A 21,255-nucleotide genomic window follows, 5' to 3' on the forward strand; every position below is an offset into this window, starting at 1 on the left:
TGACAGTCAGTTTCTGAGATATCTCTGTAAATGGCAAAAATCAGAAACATCTCAACTCCCCATAGATATTAAGCACTAGCTGTCCTAATACCATCGGGGACCCACTATGGATTGATTGCAGAAAACCCTCCTGGGGACCCTGCATGAGTAAAACTGCTCTGGGCTCTATATGGGCTAGCCTACTCGTTTTTACTTTGACTGTTTTAATAACTCTAAAAGAGACTTTGAGGCTGATTATGTTACACTAGGAAATTTGCTGTGTAACAAGTGCAAAGGTGATAACCCAAAATCCTCCCAGGAGAATGGGAGGGAGATGGTGATACTGAGGGAAATTGTGATAGTATAAGTTTTCTATTTTTCCCTGATCTGGCAGGAAAACCTAGAAAACAGATTTAACCTAAACTAACAGGTTTCAGCCTAAATTCTGAATGAGGTTAGATTTTCCAGATAATGGCTTGCTAGATTAGTGGAAATGAATAATCACATTTTCACAACATCTTTCAAAATATGCAGTTTCCTGAAAATTCTTTGATTTTACCACATTTTTCTGATATATTACACATTTTGTGTTTGAAGGAACATAAAAACTCTTGGATCATTCCAGATAGAGGATTTTTTTTAGTTTTCCAAAAAAATTAATTTCAAATAGATTAAATCTAGTGAAGATTGATGTTAGGATATTTGTTGTTCAAATAGATAAAGTGGAATTGCATGATCTTTGGTTTACTGCCACAAACTAATGCACTGGAAAAGCCCATCTTTTCCAAATATATAGCCAGGTTAAACATAACATCTGTCTGAAGTAAAAAGTGGGCAAACGAGTGCTTAAGGTGCAGCATCAGAGGATTCAAAGGTCCTGATGGGGAGGGTGACAGATGGCGAGCGAGTGCGCACGCTCCTCTGAGGCTCGACCGGTGTCACTTTCCAGCTCCACCCTGTCCCCAACCTGCTGCTGTTCGGACAAGCAAGCTGCCCTCCCGCACAAAGAGAGGACACACACACACTCTGGCACACAGGGCCAGTGGGGATTTGAGCAGGAGAAAAGATTCCCTGAAAGATTCCTGAAAGTTGAGCTTTTAAAAGCTTGGAAGCCGGTCCCTGCTTTAAAGCTAAATGGGCTGCCTTTATGCTACGCATGACACGGGCCTGAATGGCATCAACGCTTCAAGTCGCCGACAAAGGCCGCCTTTAAAGCCGTATGTTTCTGGAAATTGATACATTCGCTGTGTTGATATATAGACTTGATTGTGTGGAGGCTTTGTGTGCAGCTGTTCAGCGTTTTCATATAATACATCAAAACTGTTGGAGTGTAAAAATGATTGCAGTGATTTCAGCACCCATCCTTTCACTGTTTATAAACTCATGGAGACTCATGCTGTCAGGAAGTAAAGCGAAATATCTGTTTAGGTGCCATGTGCAACATAAACATCAACGAGTGCGCGAGCAACCCCTGTCACAACGGCGGCACCTGTATCGACGGCATCAACAGCTTCACCTGCCAGTGTCCAGATGGTTACCATGACACCACCTGTTTCTCCCAAGTCAATGAGTGCCTCAGCAATCCCTGCATCCATGGTCACTGCGAGGACAAGATAAATGGGTGAGGCGGTCTATAAACATTTTTCAGGGGCAGGGCAGTGACAATAAACAAGTTTCCCCAGATTTCCAACAAGAAATTTTTTCCTTTATCGATGATGTTTGTCTTTTACTCCTCGTCAGCTATAAATGCCTGTGTGACTCTGGCTGGAGCGGCAAAAACTGCGACATCAACAACAATGAGTGTGAATCCAACCCGTGTATGAACGGAGGCACCTGCAAGGACATGACCAGCGGATACGTCTGCACCTGTCGCATGGGCTTCACTGGTCAGTATTTGTTAGCATGTGTCGATGAGCTTCGTTTAGTGTCATTCGAACCGTACAGTTTCACTGCTAACCACCACTTGAACTGAAATGTGTTTAATTTATTGCATGCAGGACCAAATTGCCAGAACAACATCAACGAATGTGCCTCCAATCCCTGCCTTAACCAGGGGACCTGCATTGACGACGTTGCAGGGTACAAGTGCAACTGTATCCTGCCTTACACGGGTATGAAAATATTATTGAAAATATTTGATACACCCATGTGTTGGCCTGGCGTTCTGGCATTTCCTTGCTGTGGGAGACAGTTTCCACCGGCTGTTGGGCAAAGAGGAAAATGTGTGGCGGATGAAATAGCTCTTGAGTAAAGTTCAGCAGCAAGACTTCCTCAGGGCTCAAAGACACCAAACCTCTGACTCACTGTGCTCCTCTGTGATCCACAAGCATCCGTGATGGGAGCTGGGAAACATTTTAATGGCATTTTAATGTCATCTGGCTTAGTATTTAATCAAACACAACCATGGGAAGTTTAAGGGCAAATTGTTCTTATATTTGTCTTGTATATTTTTTTGGAAAAATCCACAGCGCTTTGAATACTAAAAGACTCTTGCTTGGCTTGGGGTGGGAACGGGTTGCTTGACACATTTCCTGTTTGCCTGCTTCCTGTCTCACAGAACAGCAAATGGCTTCACAATGGCCGGAAACTGGAGCCGACTTCCTGTATTAGCAGTATGTTATGGAAACAGATAGGGAAATATCTCCACAGGCCTCAAATACTGACAGAACCTGGCTAAAATCTTCTGATAGCATTGATTGAAAGATGATTCTGTGTCCATTTGGATTGGGTTATCTCCAAGTTCATGACTCCTGCGTGGTATCACATAGTGACAGATAAATGTTAAACAGAGTTTAATTCAGTTAACGGTGTATTTCTTTCTTGCGTTTGCACACTACAGGAGAGAACTGTGAAACTCTGATGGCCCCCTGTAGCTCCAAACCCTGCAAGCATGGAGGACTGTGTCAGGAATCAGAGGACTATCTGAACTTCTCTTGTGTCTGTCCTGAAGGATGGCAAGGTAATTATTAATGTCTGCATATATGAGTACCTTCCAGGAATGAGTAAGAGGTCATAGAAAAGGTCAAAAAGGACTCAGAGAGCAGCCTTTTTAGAGAACAGAAGTACACATGTAAATGTTAAATGTTAATTTAATACAAACATTTCTAATAAGAGATCCTTGGATTGTAATCAAGATGATTATGTTCTTAATTTCATACTTACTGTGCCAGCATTTGAAGAAGTATATAATATTTGCTTTCTGTTTCCTCTCCTAATCCCTTCTAGGTCAAACCTGCGAGGTGGACATCAAAGAGTGTGTGAAGAATCCCTGTCGCAATGGAGCAACCTGCCAGAACACTTTGGGCAGTTACCACTGCAGCTGCAAACCGGGCTTTACCGGACGCAACTGCGAAAACAACATTGACGACTGCAAGCCCAGTAAGTTCATCAGTCCTTCTCCCTTTATGTGTTTCCTCTTCGTGTCCATTGATGAAAGTGCACACAAGCAGCACAATAAGAACATAAAGTTGAGTCTAATGCTTCCACCTGCAGACCCCTGTAGCAACGGAGGGCTCTGTAATGACGAGGTGAACGGCTTCCTGTGCACCTGCCCGGCCGGCTTTCGCGGAACAAGGTGCGAGGAGGACATCAACGAGTGTGAGAGCAACCCCTGTAAGAACGGAGCCAACTGCACTGACTGTGTCAACAGCTACACCTGCACCTGCCCGCTCGGCTTCAGTGGCATTCATTGTGAAAATAACACTCCTGACTGCACTGAGAGGTACAGAGCTCACAGAAGGTTTTGTTTGCTTGATTTAAACCCCACAGACATTGCCACTGTGTCATTGTGAGTAATCTCTTCAAGATCAGCAGGTTCACTTTCTGCGCTTTGGAGTTGTAATCTTTGTTTTCTTGTCCACTACTGCCCCCTCTGGTGAAATATTGATATACAACAGTAGGTTTCAACATAGTAGTTTGCTTTTACATTAAATTAATGTGTAGCTCTAATGTTTTTTGCAAAAATGGCCGAAGCATTAGTTCTGCTCTATTCAGTCAGTTTTAAAATGTGTGAAAAAAAATGTGTGGGGAAAAGTGTGAAATTGAAGTAGAGCAATGCTGCAACAAAAATGTTTGTTCTGGGTGAACTTTCTGTGAATCAGATATAAATTTGCCTGCAGCTCATATAATGAGAGCTGTATTGATTTACTCTCATTTCCCTAAAAAGCTGTAGAATATTTTAACCCTAATTTGATGCGCTGACGTCTGTTATTTTTTTCCCTACAGCTCCTGCTTCAACGGTGGCACCTGTGTGGATGGCATCAATGCCTTCACATGTTTATGCCCACCAGGCTTCACCGGGAGCTACTGTCAACATGATATCAATGAGTGTGACTCCAAACCCTGCCTGAATGGCGGTACCTGCCAGGACAGCTATGGGACTTACAAATGCACCTGCCCACACGGTTACACAGGACTAAACTGTCAGGTAGGAGGAGCTAGTAGAACAAAGTTATTCTGATTGTCTTCAAGGCTCCCTGCGTTTTAACCGTAAAATGAGCAAATTACATCTGTCTGGCATATTGAATTGATAAATAACATATGCATACTGCATTAACACCGCACAGTCAACATCTGTTACTTTTATTATGCTTTTCAGAACCTGGTTCGTTGGTGTGACTCGTCTCCTTGTAAAAACGGGGGAACTTGCTGGCAGACAGACACCACATACAGCTGTGGGTGTGAGACTGGATGGACGGGCCTTTATTGTGACGTCCCAAGTGTTTCCTGTGAGGTGGCAGCCAAACAGAGAGGTGAGAGGTTTCAAAAGCCTTGTTATGCCAGGTGTTTTTTTTAACAATGTTTAGCCTGTTAAACTTAGAATATCACGTCGTATATTATTTGCCGATTACTGACAAAATATAAAGAATTTTATTACAACACTTCCATCATCTTTTGCTATCCATTTAGGAGTCGATGTTGCGCATCTTTGTCATAACTCGGGTCAGTGTCTGGACGCAGGAAATGTTCACTACTGCCACTGTCAGGTGGGATACACCGGGAGCTACTGTGAGGAGCAGGTAGATGAATGCACACCGAACCCGTGCCAAAACGGCGCCACCTGCACCGACTTTCTGGGCGGATACACCTGCAAGGTAAAAACTGCGAAGAGAACGTTTTTATCCCTTTGCTATCTATGTTCAGATTTGTTTTTATGTGTCTATTTTTTTACATAAATTTGGTGCACCATGGCACATATGTACTGCATTTTTTTCAAGTTTAATATGTCATTTATATTTTATGGCAACTTTTGGTTGTTCTAACAAACATTACTTGGAGACATTTATAGTTAAACACATTTCTTGTGGTGACTGTATAACTCTAGATGTGTGCTTCTTTGCAGAAATATTTTTACTCTTAAAGCTACAACTCATTAATATATCTTCTATATTATATGATATTAACCTGCTTTTTAACTAACTGTTGGAGGCATTCAACTAAGAAGTGGTAATTGTAGCTGTTCATTGAATTTAAGTTTAAGGCAGACATCCTTTCTGCTGCAGTCCTAATGAAGAGGTTTGCTTATAAATAGAAAACAAACAGCTTGGTTATGTTAATCTTCTCCGGAGTAAAGGATCTTCTGGCCTTGGCAGGATGGAGGCCAGAAAACAGCCAGGTAATCAAAAAACATCTTTGTTTCATGTCAGACATCGATTAACTTTCCCCTCTCTTCTCTCGCTGTCCCGCTCTTCCTTCTTCCTTCTATTCCTCTTTCGTCTTTTATTCCCTCTCTTCCTCAGTGCATGCCAGGATACTTGGGGACCAACTGCTCTGTGGAGATCAATGAATGTTTCTCCCAGCCGTGCCAGAACGGGGGCACCTGCATTGACCTGATCAATACCTACAAATGCTCCTGTCCCCGGGGAACCCAAGGTCAGCAGACCCCACGCACACTCCTCCACACCTCTCTGCCTCTCCATTCTCTCCTACTTGTCTCCACGCTTCATTAATTAGGGCTTAACAGCACCCCGGGCATAAAAGCTCCACCTCCCGTCTTGGCTCCATCTCTTCCTCTACTTGTCAAGTACTCTATTGATTTTTCTCTCAGACATGAAGGGAGCGTGTGTGTTTTAGGTCAGTCTAAAGTGGCAATAGAGTTGGTTTTCCCAAAACAGCCAACATGTTGTTGGAAATTTGAAGATTAAAAAAGTTTTTTTTTTTAAAACAAATTCAGGTCAGTATTTAAAAATGGCTCTAAACGTCTTGACTTTAATCATTTTTGGTCAGTTTCAAGGTCTGGTTTAACCTAAAGCCATTTACACTGGAAAAGCAGAGCACTTTGACTCTCTGTTTATTTGTGGACTTTTTAAATCTGTTTTTGGATCTCTGAAATCTTTTCTTACTCGAAACATTAAAATGTTACTATATAAAACTCTTCATACAACATGCCCTGATGTATCTCTTCAAACTTAACTACTGTTTTTTTTTATGTCTTTGTAGACATGTCTATCTTTTTGTTTTTCAAAGTCCAGACCTAATTTCATACCCTTTATCCAAAATTTCCTCTATAAAGGGACACTAATATCTGCAATTTACTGGAAAATGACAGAATAGAAAGCAAATGACCTGCTGACAGTTTGTTAAAGTCATAACCGCTTTTGGTGATTCTCAAAATGATATATTGTTCATGTTCTTTATTTAAATGAATGCACATTACTTAACATTGTTGATTCCCCCTTACTCTTCCATTGCAATCTTCAGGTGTTCACTGTGAGATCAATGTGGACGACTGCACTCCCTTCACTGACCCAGTCACCAAAGAGCCAAAGTGCTTCAACAAAGGCAAGTGTGTGGATGGAGTCGGAGGCTACCACTGCATCTGCCCTCCGGGATATGTTGGGGAGCGCTGTGAGGGAGACGTGAACGAGTGTCTGTCAAACCCCTGTGACCCGCGTGGAACGCACAGCTGCATCCAGCTCACCAACAACTACCGCTGCGAGTGTCGCACCGGATACACGGGTAAACAGCTTAGAGAGTATATTAAAGAGTTTGAGGGGGGATATGTTAGCCTGCCTTTTTGGCTGGTATTTTCTTTGCACTCACTGTTTAAACTGCCCTCATCATTCAGTTTGCATGTTTGTACTACACACAGCATATAAAAGATGGACATAACCAAAGTGAGATCAGCCGTTTAAAGTTTATGGAAGCTTTGAGTTTCTGCTTTTCACCATTGCAAATTTATCTTTTTTAAAGCAAACTTTTGGACAAGAGAGTAGCAATGATCAGATTATGCTGCCTTGGTTAACAAGATGAGCTATTATTAATTGAGTTGCTAATTTTGATTAGCTTAAACCATCCATCCATCAATCTTCATCCGCTTTGTCCGGGGCCAGGTCGCGGGGGCAGCAGCCTAAGCAAAGAGGCCCAGACCTCTCTCTCCCCAGCCACCTCCTCCAGCTTGTCCGGGGGAATACCAAGGCGTTCCCAGGCCAGCCGAGAGATATAATCTCTCCAGCGTGTCCTGGGTCTGCCCCGGGGCCTCCTCCCGGTGGGACATGCCTGGAACACCTCACCCAGGAGGCGCCCAGGGGGCATCCTTGTCAGATGCCCGAACCACCTCAGCTGGCTCCTTTCAATGTGGAGCAGCAGCTGCTCTACTCTGAGCCCCTCCCGGATAGCCGAACTTCTCACCCTATCTCTAAGGGAGAGGCCAGCCACCCTTCGGAGGAAGCTCATTTCTGCCGCTTGTATCCGCGATCTCGTTCTTTCGGTCACTACCCACAGCTCGTGGCCATAGGTGAGGGTAGGGACGTAGATCGACCGGTAAATTGAGAGCTTCGCTTTTACACTCAGCTCCCTCTTCACCACGACGGACCGGTGCAGCGTCCGCATTACTGCAGCTGCAGCCCCAATCCGTCTGTCGATCTCCGGCTCCCTTCTCCCATCACTCGCGAACAAGACCCCGAGATACTTGAACTCCTCCACTTGTGGCAGGAACTCATCCCCGACCCGGAGTGGGCACTCCACCCTTTTCCGGCTGAGAACCATGGCCTCAGATTTGGAGGTGCTGATCCTCATTCCCGCTGCTTCACACTCGGCTGCGAACCGCTCCAGTGCGAGCTGGAGGCCTTCACCCGATGAAGCCAACAGAACCACATCATCTGCAAAAATCAGAGATGAGATTCTGAGGCCACCAAAGCGAAAGCCCTCCGCCACTTGGCTGCGCCTAGAAATCCTGTCCATAAAAATTATGAACAGAACCGGAGACAAAGGGCAGCCCTGGCGAAGCCCATCACCCACCGGGAACGAGTCCAACTTATTGCCGGCAATGCGAACCAAGCTCTTGCAACGGTTGTATAGGGATCGAATGGCCCGTAGCAATGGGCCAGACACCCCATATTCCCGCAACACCTCCCACAGGACACCCCGAGGGACACGGTCGAATGCCTTCTCCAAGTCCACAAAACACATGTAGACTGGTTGGGCAAACTCCCATGCACCCTCAAGTATCCTGGAGAGGATAAAGAGCTGGTCCAGTGTTCCGCGACCAGGACGAAAACCGCATTGTTCCTCCTGTATCCGAGGTTCAACTAACGGATGAACTCTCCTTTCCAGCACCCTGGCATAGACTTTCCCAGGGAGGCTGAGGAGTGTGATCCCCCTGTAGTTGGAACACACCCTCCGGTCCCCTTTCTTAAAGATGGGGACCACCACCCCGGTCTGCCAGTCCACAGGTACTGCCCCTGATCTCCACGCAACATTGCAGAGGCGTGTCAACCAGGACAGCCCTACAACGTCCAGAGCCTTCAGGAACTCGGGGCGGACCTCATCAACACCAGGGGCTCTGCCACCAAGGAGTTGTTTAACTGCCTCAGTGACCTCGCCCCCGGAAATTGGCGGGTCATTCCCCTCATCCCCAGACTCTGCTTCCTCCTCGGAAGACGTGTCAGTGGGATTAAGGAGGTCCTCGAAGTATTCCTTCCACCGCCTGACAATTTTCTCAGTCGACGTCAGCAGCGCTCCGCCAGCACTATACACAGTGCAGGTAGAGCACCGCTTTCCCCTCCTGAGACGTCTGACGGTTTGCCAGAATCTCTTCGAGGCAGTCCGAAAGTCTTTTTCCATGGCCTCTCCGAACTCCTCCCACACCCGAGTTTTTGCTTCAGCCACTGCCCGAGCCGCATTCCGCTTGGCCTGTCGATACCTGTCGGCTGCCTCCGGAGTCCCACAGGCTAACCAAGCCCGATAGGACTCCTTCTTCAGCCTGGTGGCTCCCTTCACCTCTGGTGTCCACCATTTGGTTCGGGGATTACCACCACGGCAGGCACCCACCACCTTGCGGCCGCAGCTCAATGCAGCAGCTTCGGCAATGGAGACTCTGAACATGGTCCATTCGGACTCAATGTCCCCAGTCTCCCTCGGAATGCTGTCGAAGCTCTGCTGGAGGTGTGCGTTGAAGATCTCACGGACTGGGGCCTCTGCTAGACGTTCCCAGCACACCCTCACTATGCGTTTAGGTGCACCAGGTCTGTCCAGCGTCCTCCCCCGCCACCTGATCCAACTCACCACCAGGTGGTGATCAGTTGACAGCTCAGCCCCTCTCTTTACCCGAGTGTCCAGAACATATGGTCGCAGGTCTGCTGATACGATTACACAATCGATCATCGACCTACGGCCTAGAGCGTCCTGGTGCCACGTGCACTTATGGACACTCTTATGTTCGAACAGGGTGTTCGTTATGGCCAAACTGTGGTTAGCACAGAAGTCCAATAACAGAGCACCGCTCGGGTTCAGATCAGGGAGGCCGTTCCTCCCAATCACGCCCCTCCAGGTCTCGCTGTCGTTACCCACGTGAGCATTGAAGTCTCCCAGCAGGACAACAGAGTCTCCAGGTGGCGCACCCTCCAGCACCCCCCCAGGGACTCTAAGAAGGCTGGGTACTCTGAACTGCCACTCGGCGCATAAGCGCAGATGACAGTCAGGACCCGTTCCCCGACCCTAAGGCGCAGGGAACAAACCCTCTCGTCCACCGGGAAAAACCCCAACGTACCGGCAGCAAGCCGAGGGGATATTACGATACCCACCCCAGCCCGCCGCCTCTCACCAGGGGCAACTCCAGACTGAGACAGAGTCCAGCCCCTCTCCAGGAGACTGGTTCCAGAGCCCAAGCCATGTGTAGAGGTGAGCCCGACTATATCTAGCCGGTACCTCTCAACCTCACGCACTAACTCAGGCTCCTTCCCCACCAGAGAGGTGACATTCCATGTCCCTATTGCCAGTCTTGGCAGCCGGGGGTCAGTCCGCCAGGGCCGCCGCTCCTGGCCGCCACCCGACACACAATGCACCCGACCCCTATGGCGCCTCCTGCGGGTGGTGGGCCTGCGGGAGGATGGGCCCATGTCTCCTCTTCGGGCTGTGCCCGGCCGGACCCCATGGACTAAGGCCCGGCCACCAGACGCTCGCCCTCGGGCACCCTCCCCGGGCCTGGCTCCAGGGCGGGGCCCCGGTAACCCTATCCCGGGCAGGGTAAACTGTTCCCTCGGTGTCCTTTTCATAAGGGTCTTATGAATCGCTCTTTGTCTGGTCCCTCACCCAGGGCCAATTTGCCATGGGAGACCCTACCAGGGGGCAAAAGCCCCCAGACAACATAGCCCCTGGGATCCCTGGGACACACAAACCCCTCCACCACGATAAGGTAGCGATTCAAGCTTAAACCATGCTTAAAATAAAAAGTACTTGCCAGAACAAAATAACAGGCAAAATGAATGTCATGTTGTGTTCAATATTATTTGCATGTAGCAACTGAGACCATAGTCTAATCAGGAAAGTGTTTACTGAAGTCAAGTGAAAATCAAATTGCAATGATGCAAGATGCAGGAGTCAGTCCCTGCTGCTGCACATCTTTTATATACAGTGTTTGTTGATCTAAAACGTACTGGTGTGACATTAACCTTACAATTATAATGAGGAATGAAAATGAAATGACAAACCTTTTTGTGTGTGACACCTCTGTAGGTCAGCGTTGTGACACTGTGTTCGATGGCTGTAAGAGCAAACCTTGTCGTAATGGAGGCACCTGTGCTGTGGCCAGTAATACACCACATGGCTTCATCTGCAAATGTCCTCCTGTGAGTACACACTCTCGGAAATATACACAGACCTCTGTCACTCATAAGAAAGTTGTAATAAAAGAGCAAAAATTCCTCTTAATATTATCTAAATGTTGACTGTAACTTTTAAAAGAGACATACAGAAGGCGATGTGATGCTTCCATAATGGGAAATATACTTTTTTACTAATATTTGATCTAAATTAGCCCTCTTGGCTTTAATCATAGATAGCCTGATATTGGCTTGAATTTTAGTTTTCAGGAATAAGACAGATTGCTTATATTCATATCAGTCTAATTTATTTAATATATAATAAGCATAAATCATATATATTATTCTTCCTGTAGGGCTTTACTGGCTCCACGTGTGAATACGACTCCCAGACCTGCGGCAGCCTTCACTGTCGCAATGGAGGCACATGCATCTCCGGTCATAAGAGTCCCACGTGTCTCTGTGCTCCATTATTCACTGGACCTGAATGCCAATATCCCACTGACAGTCCCTGTTATTCGAACCCCTGTTACAACGGCGGCACGTGTGAATACACCTCAGAGGAGCCGTACTACCACTGTGAATGCCCAGCTAACTTCAACGGCCTCCGCTGCCATATCCTGGATTACAGCTTCCCGGGAGGGTCTGGCCACAACATCCCGCCACCCCCAGTGGACGTCCCCTGCGGGATCCCGCAGTGTGAAGAGCGCAAGTACAACAAGCACTGCGATGTGTCCTGTAACAACCATGAGTGCGGCTGGGACAACGGCGACTGCTCGCTCAATTTCAACGATCCGTGGAAGAACTGCTCGGCCGCTCTGCAGTGCTGGCGATACTTCAATGATGGGAAGTGTGACTCACAGTGTGACAATGCTGGATGTCTGTATGATGGGTTTGACTGCCAGAACTTGGAAGGACAGTGCAAGTAAGTGTATTTAAGTGAAATAAGAGTTAGCTTAGCTTCATAAAATATCCAGTTAAATATCTTAAAATCTATTTGTCTTGCTTGGTGTGCTGCTAATTAGATGCTGAGAAGAACAAACAGGATAGAGAACTACAGTGATAAAACTGTCTTTGATACAACAGTTCATTATTTTCCAGTAGAGCTGTAGGTAGTTTCTGTGTCATATACTTCTTCTTTTAAGCATATATGTGCAATTAAGAGATATTTAATTGGGCCTTTGCATCCAATTTTTTTGCAGCCCTCTCTATGACCAGTACTGCAAGGATCACTACGCCGATGGCCATTGCGACCAGGGCTGCAACAACGCAGAGTGCGAGTGGGATGGCCTGGACTGTGCCAGCAACATGCCTGAGAAGCTAGCCGTGGGCCAGCTGGTCCTGGTTGTCCACATCACCCCTGAACACCTCCTCAATAACTCCTTCGGCTTCCTGCGCGAGCTGAGCCGCGTGCTCCGAACCAATGTGGTATTCAAGAAGGATACAAAGGGGGAAATGATGGTCTACCCATATTATGGGAACGAACATGAGCTGAAAAAGTACAACGTCAAGCGTTCAGTGGACTCTTGGTCAGAGGTTCCTGGCAAAGTGCTGAATGTGGTCAAGAGGAGCCTGTATGACTTGGCTGGTGACAGCAAGAGAGCAAAGAGGGAGCTGGATCATTTGCAGATCAAAGGGTGAGAAGGCATTTCTGAAAATATTTCAGTCATTAACCTGCAAATTGTTCAGATCATTTTCTTCCATTATCTGTCATTTTATATGCTCATCTTTGTTTTTGGATTTAGTTTTTTCTTTTTGGGGGGGTTTAAGAAGATTTTTATTTCTTTGCGGAAGCTAATTAGATTCAGAAAAATGATAAAGTCTGGAGTCACTTTGTGTTTTCTTCACTCTCTAGTTCAATTGTCCACTTGGAGGTGGACAACCGTCAGTGCTTCCAACAATCCACCGAGTGTTTCCAGAGCACAAGTGATGCTGCAGCGTTCCTTGGGGCTTTGGAGTCCAGTGGCAAACTGGATGTACCTTTCACCATTGAAGCTGTTTACAGTAAGTATATTTAATAGGTATCTGCATGACTTAAAAAGTCTGTATGCATTCTTGGCTTTCCAAAAAATAGAACTCTCTATAAAAAAATAAAGCAAAAGCAAATTTTGACTGCAGCTTGTCAAATTCTGGACACTTTTTACCAAAGATATTTGATCTAAAGCAGCTGCTTCATATTTTCATATATTGTATGATGAAACTTTTCTAATCAATGTACACTCAATGGAAAAGTCTATTGATTTTGTGTATTTTCCATACTGTTAACAAATCACAAGAAAAAAACAAAGCCATCATTGACTCCTATTAAAAACGTAGTGGGCCTCAGGTTGTACTGCATATTTCTTTATCAGGCCAAACCTCCACTTGAATAGATTTGATGTAGCCTGCAAAGCCCAGGCAAATATTTTTATTCCTAAAATTTCAAAACTTCTTGATTAACATGTAAAAAACATGTTCATTTATCTCTGTTCATGTATAATTGTTGGTTTAGTCTTTTTTTTTTTAATTGGATCTTTTTATAAACGAAAACATAAAATCGACTACACTCCTTAAATGTTGTATGCAAATACAACATTAGTGTATCTTACACACTGGTAATCATTTTCATTTCTGTGCAAACCCAAGGTTTCTTGAAGACAGTCTAAAATGTAAAACAGGATCGCACAAATTAGCTTGATTGTTTGTAAAGTAAAATAAATGTCATTAGTAGTATGAGGACTAAAACATGAAAAATCACTGATGGGGTTTTTTAAGGCCTCGTGGTGTCCACACGTACAGAACATACTCGGATTAGACACATGCTCTTTCATGCTCACGCTCGAAGCAAATGTATCCGACGTGGCCTCTGGTCGGGTCCTAACCTTACAACTCTTTGATTGTGTATTTGTTATGCAGCCGTGAACAAATGCAGTTGTGAATCTCTTGGCCTAAACAATGAGTCCTCCCCTTGGTGTAAATCCAATGGCTTGAGGCTCCAAAATGGTTAATTGCCGTAAATCAACTCATCCAACCTCCCCCCACCTCCAAAATCACATAATATAACCGTATCTGTCTGTTTCTCAGACATGTACACATATACATCCACGGATATCACACTCGCACACATGCACGCACACGCACTTCATCCCACAGTGTGAGGGGCTGCTGCAACCTTCACCTCGCTGAATGTAATACCAGGACTTAATGTATCTCTGAGGGTTTAGGTTGGGGGAGTTTATCATTTCAAAATCGTTAGTGGAAAAAAAGAGAAGGGGAAAAATTGATCGGGAGTGTGCTAGAAGTTGGGAGTCTTTGTTATCTCGAAAATCCTAATAAATCCTTCGTCTTTACAGCTTAAAGTGCGTGCAGTAATTTGAAGTTCATTAATCCCCCTCCCTTTTTTCTCTTAAAGAAGAAATGGTAAAGTTGTCTCTTGGTACCCTGGGCTGAAAAGAGAGAGAGGAGGTGGTGGTGGTGTACTTTTCTCCCCCTTTTCTTTTTTTTTTTTATCACGCCCCATCCCTTTTTTTTCTTTTTTTGATGAAAAGTGGTTAGCAATTCTGATTATTACTGAATAGATAGAAGAAGCTAGCTTTACAAACGGTGAGGATCGTCAGTCCATTTCAGACACTGGCTGCGTTTTGGAGTGGGATCCGCGGGGCGAAGGAGAGCCGGACTAGCTCTGCTCGAACACTCAGGCTGATCCTGGGTGTCCCGGTCCAGCGGTCCACATCTTGTCCTCAGCCCACTGTGAACATAATGTCCATTTTCCTACCAGGTGGCGTGGAACCCGAGCCGCCACAGGTTTCCTACCTAATCTACTTGGTACTGGGCGGTTTAGGGATGCTGGCCTTCCTTGGACTGGGAATGGTGGCTGCCCGAAAGCGCCGTCATGAACACGGGCGGCTCTGGCTTCCCGAGGGCTTCAAGACCACAGATAGCAAGAAGAAGAGACGTGAGCCTGTTGGAGAGGATTCGGTGGGATTAAAGTAAGTTTACATTTATTCGGCACTCGCTGTCATTTGGTGTGTGTTTCTTTGCGGGTTGGGTGACGGGCCAGTTCTTTAGGTAAAAATTTGGAAAAATGGGATTTTTCTCTGGATCATTAATGATAATGATATAGCAGGTTTACGTGTGAATTAATTGACTTGTTGGGGCAGAGGGGTGTGGTATGAAATCAATCAATGCTTTTGTTTTTTCGGCATCGCTACACCATTAATGGTGAGTGGCTTGTATGAGACTGAAGCAGTGGAGTACGAGGATTTTTAAAAGGTTTTCTGCTTCATCACAGGCCAATGAAAAACACCTCAGACATTTCTCTCATGGATGACACCCACACTGAGTGGGGAGAAGACGAACCTTCAGATGCGAAACGCTTTAGGGTAAGGAACTCTGACATAACTAAAATATAATGATTATTATTATTATTATTATTCAATTTTACAGTCTGAGCAACTATTTCATAAGACATCTAATTCTAGGCTTTGAGAGAATTGTTTGTGTATTTTTAAATGTTTAAAATAATTTTATGATCTTTTTATAATACATTTTAAACTTTTTTTTGTTTTTTTCTAATTCGATTTAAAGTCAGTTTCAGTTGTCTGACCTCCTGCTGTCCCCGTTTTAACAGTTTGATGAGCAGGCTGTGTTGGATGCGGACGACCAGACAGACAACCGCCAGTGGACGCAGCAGCACCTGGATGCCGCTGACCTGCGCATCCCATCTATAGCTCCCACACCCCCTCAGGGCGAGATTGAGAATGACTGCCTGGATGTCAATGTCCGCGGTCCAGGTGTGTTACGAACCATAGATATTATTTATATTAGCGGGACCTCTTACCTTTAGGTTATTTTTATTGCGGATGACTTGGTTGTCTTTATATAAACCATTAAATTACAGAGACTACTGAACTGTAACTGCTTCACATGCCAGCAAAGCTCTCAGTTTTTAGGAAATTATGTATATATAATTATATATAATTGTGCATTATATATATATATATATATATATATATATATAAATATGTATATATGTATATATGTATATATGTCTTTTTTTTTTTTGCCTTTTTTTCCTATTTCCTAAGGATGTGTGTGTGTGTATTTTTTTATGTGTGTGCGTGCGTGTGTAATTGCGCATGTAGGAGCTGCTAAAGCTCCATGTCCTCAGGGTAAAGGATCTTCTTCAAAGCAGCTGGCTGGAAGCTAGATGCCTGGGGGAAAACACTGATTCCTGATCAGATTAATCATTTGACCAGTAATAGGCCTCTGTTTTCTTTTTTTTTCTTTTTTTATTCTACATTACAAAAACCAATGAAGGCATCAGATGCAAAAACCTAACTTTGTACTAAGTGGCAAATTCCCTGAAGAAAAGCTATGAAAAATCAAAGTAACAGGTTTAACATCTTGAGAGCACACTTTTCCCCCCGTTGCGGATCGATGCACTTGAATCGACCAAATCTGCGAGATCTGGGGCTTGCTATCCTTTTGAAGAGGAGAAAACCTATCCAAGTCGACTGACTGAGCCGCCTCTCACAGCCAGATTTTAATGCTTCGTTTTTGCAGTAGTCTAGCTTTAGCAAGCCTTGGCCTCTATCCCTCTAGCTTCGCTTTCCTTCTGAAGCTTCTCCTGTGCCGGGGCCTTGATCAGAATCTATTATCGAAAAAGAGAGCGCTGTGATGATTCAACCCAGGAAAAAGTGTCAAATCCACATTCGATTTGTTTGTTGCTTTGTTTTGATCTGCCAGGTGCTTTGAAGTGAACCCTCTTGTAGTTTTGCAGTAGTTAATATGACTGTACTGTGCTGACCATGCAGTGCCTTTTTTTTCATTCGCTTCTTCTGGTCCTTCCGTGCAGATGGATTCACACCCCTGATGATTGCGTCCTGCAGTGGCGGAGGTTTAGAAACAGGCAACAGCGAGGAGGAGGAGGACGCCTCTGCTAATGTGATCAATGACTTCATCTATCAAGGTGCTAACCTCCACAACCAGACTGATCGGACGGGTGAAACAGCTCTTCACCTGGCTGCCCGCTATGCCCGCTCTGATGCTGCTAAACGCCTGCTGGAGGCCAGCGCTGATGCCAACATACAAGACAACATGGGCAGAACTCCTCTGCATGCTGCTGTGGCAGCTGATGCCCAAGGAGTGTTCCAGGTGGGTTTCTTTATCATTTATTTATTTCTTTTTGGATTAGGAAACCCAAAATGCAAATGTGAGCATGGCTCGTTTAAAGTCTTTTTTTTTTTCATCTTAAAATTGTGATGACCATTTTGTGTGAAAAATATAGCTATTAAAAAAATATTAATAGTACAAAGTTAAAATACTTTAAATTTCCTGTAAAATTCATTATTCTAAAGGAATCTAATGGAGTAATGTGTTGTACATCTTTGCAGATTCTGATAAGGAACCGTGCCACAGACTTAGATGCCCGCATGCATGATGGCACTACACCCCTGATCTTGGCTGCCAGGCTTGCAGTGGAGGGCATGGTGGAGGAGCTCATTAACTGCCATGCTGATGTCAATGCAATTGATGATTTTGGTAAGGTTTCAATGTTTTTTGCCACTTACGATATTCACAAAAGCCTGAAATCTTCACATTTTAGTGCTAAATGTGGTGCAAAAAGAATTTTATATCTAATGACCCTGTTCCTGTCTCTGCAGGTAAATCAGCCCTACATTGGGCCGCAGCAGTAAATAACGTGGAGGCAGCCATTGTGCTACTCAAAAATGGTGCCAACAAGGACATGCAAAATAACAAGGTATAGAAATAACCCCCTTTCTGCAATGAAGGAACATTCCTTGTGCATCTGTTAAACTGTTTAATATATTGTCTCCTTTCTGTTTACTTCAGGAGGAAACACCTCTGTTCTTGGCTGCTAGGGAAGGAAGCTATGAGACTGCCAAGGTCTTGCTGGACCATTTTGCCAACAGAGAAATAACTGATCACATGGACCGGCTACCCAGAGACATTGCACAAGAGAGAATGCATCACGACATTGTGCGGCTGATGGACGAGTACAACCTGGTACGAAGTCCTCCCATGCATGGAGGGTCACTAAGCACCACACTGTCACCCCCTCTTTGCTCGCCTAATGGCTTCCTGGGAAACATGAAGCAGCCCCAGCCTCAAGGTCAAGGCCAGAGCAAAAAGGCACGCAAGCCCAGCACCAAAGGCATCGGGTGCAAGGAGGGAAAAGACATGAAGGTGAAGAAGAAGAATTCCCAGGATGGGAAGCCTGGGAACCTCCTGGATAGCTCAGCTGTTCTGTCTCCAGTTGACTCCCTGGAGTCTCCACATGGCTATGTCTCTGATGTAGCTTCACCGCCGATGATGACCTCACCTTTCCAGCAGTCGCCGTCTGTATCCCTGAACCATCTGCAGGGGATGTCTGACCCACACCTGGCTGTAAACCACATGGTGATGCCAAGCAAGCAGGAGCTGGCTCGAATGCAGTTTGACCCAATGCCTCCACGTCTTACCCACCTACCCGTTACTGTCTCCAGTGGCCAGGGCGCCATGAATGGGCAGTGTGATTGGCTGTCCAGGATGCATGGCAACATGAGCCAACCAGGTCAGTACAACCCAATGAGAAACAACTCTGGTGGTCAAGGAGGTCTTCACCAGGGAGGCCAGCACGGGATGATGACAACAACGCTCCATAATGGCCACCCAAACAGCAGCCTGACTCAGATGATGACATATCAGGGCATCCAGAACACCAGAATGGGTCCACAGTCGCACATATTGCAACAGCAAGCTCAACAGATGCAGCAGATGCAGAACCTTCAGCAGCTTCAACAACAGCAGCAGCAGAGCATCCAGCTGCAGCACCAGAACTCAAACACAGCCAACACCCAAAACTTCATCAGTGGGGAGCTCAGTTCTCCAGAGCTCCAGCAGGGCACAGGCAACTCCACCATGCCCATCCGCACCATCCTGCCTCAGGAGACCCAGATTATGCCCTCCTCCATCAGCCAGTCAATGCCTAGCACCCAGTTCCTCACCCCACCCTCCCAGCACAGTTATTCGGGCCCCATTGACAACACCCCAAATCATCAGGTCCAAGTACCTGACCACCCCTTTCTGACACCCTCTCCCGGCTCCCCTGACCAGTGGTCCAGTTCATCTCCTCATTCCAACATGTCTGACTGGTCAGAGGGCATCTCGAGTCCACCGACAAGCATGCAGTCTCAGATTGCACACATACCTGAACAGTTCAAATAAAAATCTTCAGACCCAGCTGAGCTGCTGTACATATGTTTTTTTTTTGTTCTTGTTTTTTTGTCTAAAAAGGCACTCTTGGAGGAAAAAGAGAAAGGGCAACGCTGTAAACAGGATTTTAAAAAACCTTCATAAGCTTTTATACTAACAGCAACATCTGTGTTTCATCCATTCTTTTATTTATTAATGTCTTATTTATAAGCATTGCCTGCCTTCAGAAATTTGTGGGGTCCACGGTGTTATGTCATAAGCAGGGCAGTGGATGGCCTTTATAGAAAGTCTTTTCTTTTAGTACTTCTTTTCTGGAGTGAAGTCGCAGCATACACACTGGGTATTTATTTTCCCTTAAGGACTTTGCCTTTTTTATATGGTTTCTCATGTTTATATATATATATTTTTGTATAATCTTGTTTATAATGAAAATCGTGATTAAGGGGCATTTTTATAGAGCACATATTAAGTTTCAGTGTTATTTCAGTTATTTGTAAGCATCTGAAATATCAACTGATGGTAAACTGTTAACAGTACATGAATGCCATGTACAGGTCCTGTATGATATGGGAGCTTCCATAAATATCATGTGATTCTTAGCTACACTCTTTAGAGTCATGTAAATTTCTTGAATCAGTGGAACAGCATTATGTTGTGCCTCTTGGTTTGATTTCACTCGTGTGGAAATGGAGTGGGAATGTGATATGTTGTACAGTATAAGGCCATCTTGGAGATTGGCAGTTAAGGCAGGCTTGAGTATCTGCGAGTCCTGTGGTGTTGGAGATCTGGCCTGTCGGCCACAGTGTATGTTTTTGTTCAGAGGGAAAAGGAATCTCCATTTTCTCTCTCCCTTAGTTTGAGCCTATGGCTGTGTCCTTCCTTCTGTAAATATGCCCCTTGTGTCCCTTGTAAGCAAGATTTTGTTCAAGAAATCTTATGTCTTAAGCATGCAATTGTGATAGGTGTTACACCAATCATCAGCCTCTAAAATGTAAAACAGAACAGAATTTATATTTTGTATCCTATTGTCCCTTATGCATAAATAAATTTGAACTCTATACAAATAGGCACAATATATTGTTAGGTGGTGTTTTTCTCATATAAAAATGGAAAAATAAATAAATATTGAGGTTTTATAAATTGATATTTATTTGCTGTTCTGGAACACACAAAAATCCATTGAGGCAAATGTTTATGTATGATAGAAAGGTTTTTTTTGTTACACTTCAATGAAATGAAAACTGTTGGTTTTGTTCTCAAGTTGTGGTCCACCTTAATGTTTTGTGAGATGCACTCTGGTATAGTTTGGAAAAAGTTCTGTTTTTAAAAACCACATTAGGTTGTAGTGAAAAATGCAATATCTGCAATATGTTTCCTTTGTCTTTATAAAGCTATAATTTGCAACAAATGTATTTTCCCTTTTCATTTTCAATCTGTAAAAATGTTTCTTGTTATAATAAAGGGCACCTGTGTGTCTTGAAATCAGTGATAATTGTCTTTTATTTTTTATGCTTGTGTGTTTATAATAAACATCTAAAGTACAAATCCAGTAAAGTCATCACTGCAATTAGGTTAGCCTGTGATGAGTAAAGCTGAATTTTCCTGTGATCTGGCTCTTACTTTTAATTTAATGTATGTATGGATGGAGTATGTCCCCATCTGGTGGTGACAGTTGTTAAAGAAAATTAATTATATTAAGTTTAAGTGAATTACAGCTGCAATATTTATACAACATCGTGAAAATTCATAAGAAGAACAAATCATCTGAATACCATAGTTGGTATAAGCTGTGGGACCCATTCCTCAATTTACTGTGTAATGATTAAGTAAAAACGTAAAAAAAAAAAAAAAAGAAATATGCATGCTCAACATGCTCAGACTGGCTGCCATAGAGATACTTAAGCAAATAGTTTTTGTTATTTTTCTATAAAACTCTACAACAGCTTATTTTTGTAAAAGATCAACACACCTGTCAGGATCCAAGGTTACACACACATTTACATAATAATGGAGTATACCTTCTTTCTGATTTTTCTTAGAT

At 44.5% G+C, this 21,255-nt stretch overlaps 1 protein-coding gene across 1 annotated transcript in view; it reads left to right on the forward strand.

Annotated features, from left to right (window-relative positions):
* notch1b (notch receptor 1b) overlaps positions 1-20,700 on the forward strand; it is a 43,150-nt gene extending 22,450 nt beyond the window's left edge. Inside the window, exons 13-34 of the mRNA XM_085476147.1 lie at positions 1,408-1,600; positions 1,720-1,865; positions 1,977-2,090; positions 2,819-2,938; positions 3,205-3,357; positions 3,472-3,700; positions 4,204-4,405; positions 4,577-4,730; positions 4,888-5,072; positions 5,718-5,850; positions 6,679-6,936; positions 10,933-11,045; positions 11,375-11,943; positions 12,221-12,655; positions 12,874-13,022; positions 14,776-14,986; positions 15,289-15,379; positions 15,628-15,790; positions 16,855-17,153; positions 17,393-17,540; positions 17,663-17,760; positions 17,853-20,700. Coding sequence (XP_085332273.1) covers positions 1,408-1,600; positions 1,720-1,865; positions 1,977-2,090; positions 2,819-2,938; positions 3,205-3,357; positions 3,472-3,700; positions 4,204-4,405; positions 4,577-4,730; positions 4,888-5,072; positions 5,718-5,850; positions 6,679-6,936; positions 10,933-11,045; positions 11,375-11,943; positions 12,221-12,655; positions 12,874-13,022; positions 14,776-14,986; positions 15,289-15,379; positions 15,628-15,790; positions 16,855-17,153; positions 17,393-17,540; positions 17,663-17,760; positions 17,853-19,226 — 5,537 coding nt within the window. The 3' untranslated portion in view covers positions 19,227-20,700. The remainder of the gene's footprint in view (positions 1-1,407; positions 1,601-1,719; positions 1,866-1,976; positions 2,091-2,818; positions 2,939-3,204; positions 3,358-3,471; positions 3,701-4,203; positions 4,406-4,576; positions 4,731-4,887; positions 5,073-5,717; positions 5,851-6,678; positions 6,937-10,932; positions 11,046-11,374; positions 11,944-12,220; positions 12,656-12,873; positions 13,023-14,775; positions 14,987-15,288; positions 15,380-15,627; positions 15,791-16,854; positions 17,154-17,392; positions 17,541-17,662; positions 17,761-17,852) is intronic.
* Positions 20,701-21,255: the final 555 nt, after the last annotated feature.

The sequence above is a fragment of the Copadichromis virginalis genome, linkage group LG12 (assembly GCF_057382275.1).
Source record: "Copadichromis virginalis isolate Kocher_CV1m ecotype Utaka linkage group LG12, C_Virginalis_male_GT1.1, whole genome shotgun sequence".
Taxonomy (NCBI): Eukaryota; Metazoa; Chordata; class Actinopteri; order Cichliformes; family Cichlidae; genus Copadichromis; species Copadichromis virginalis.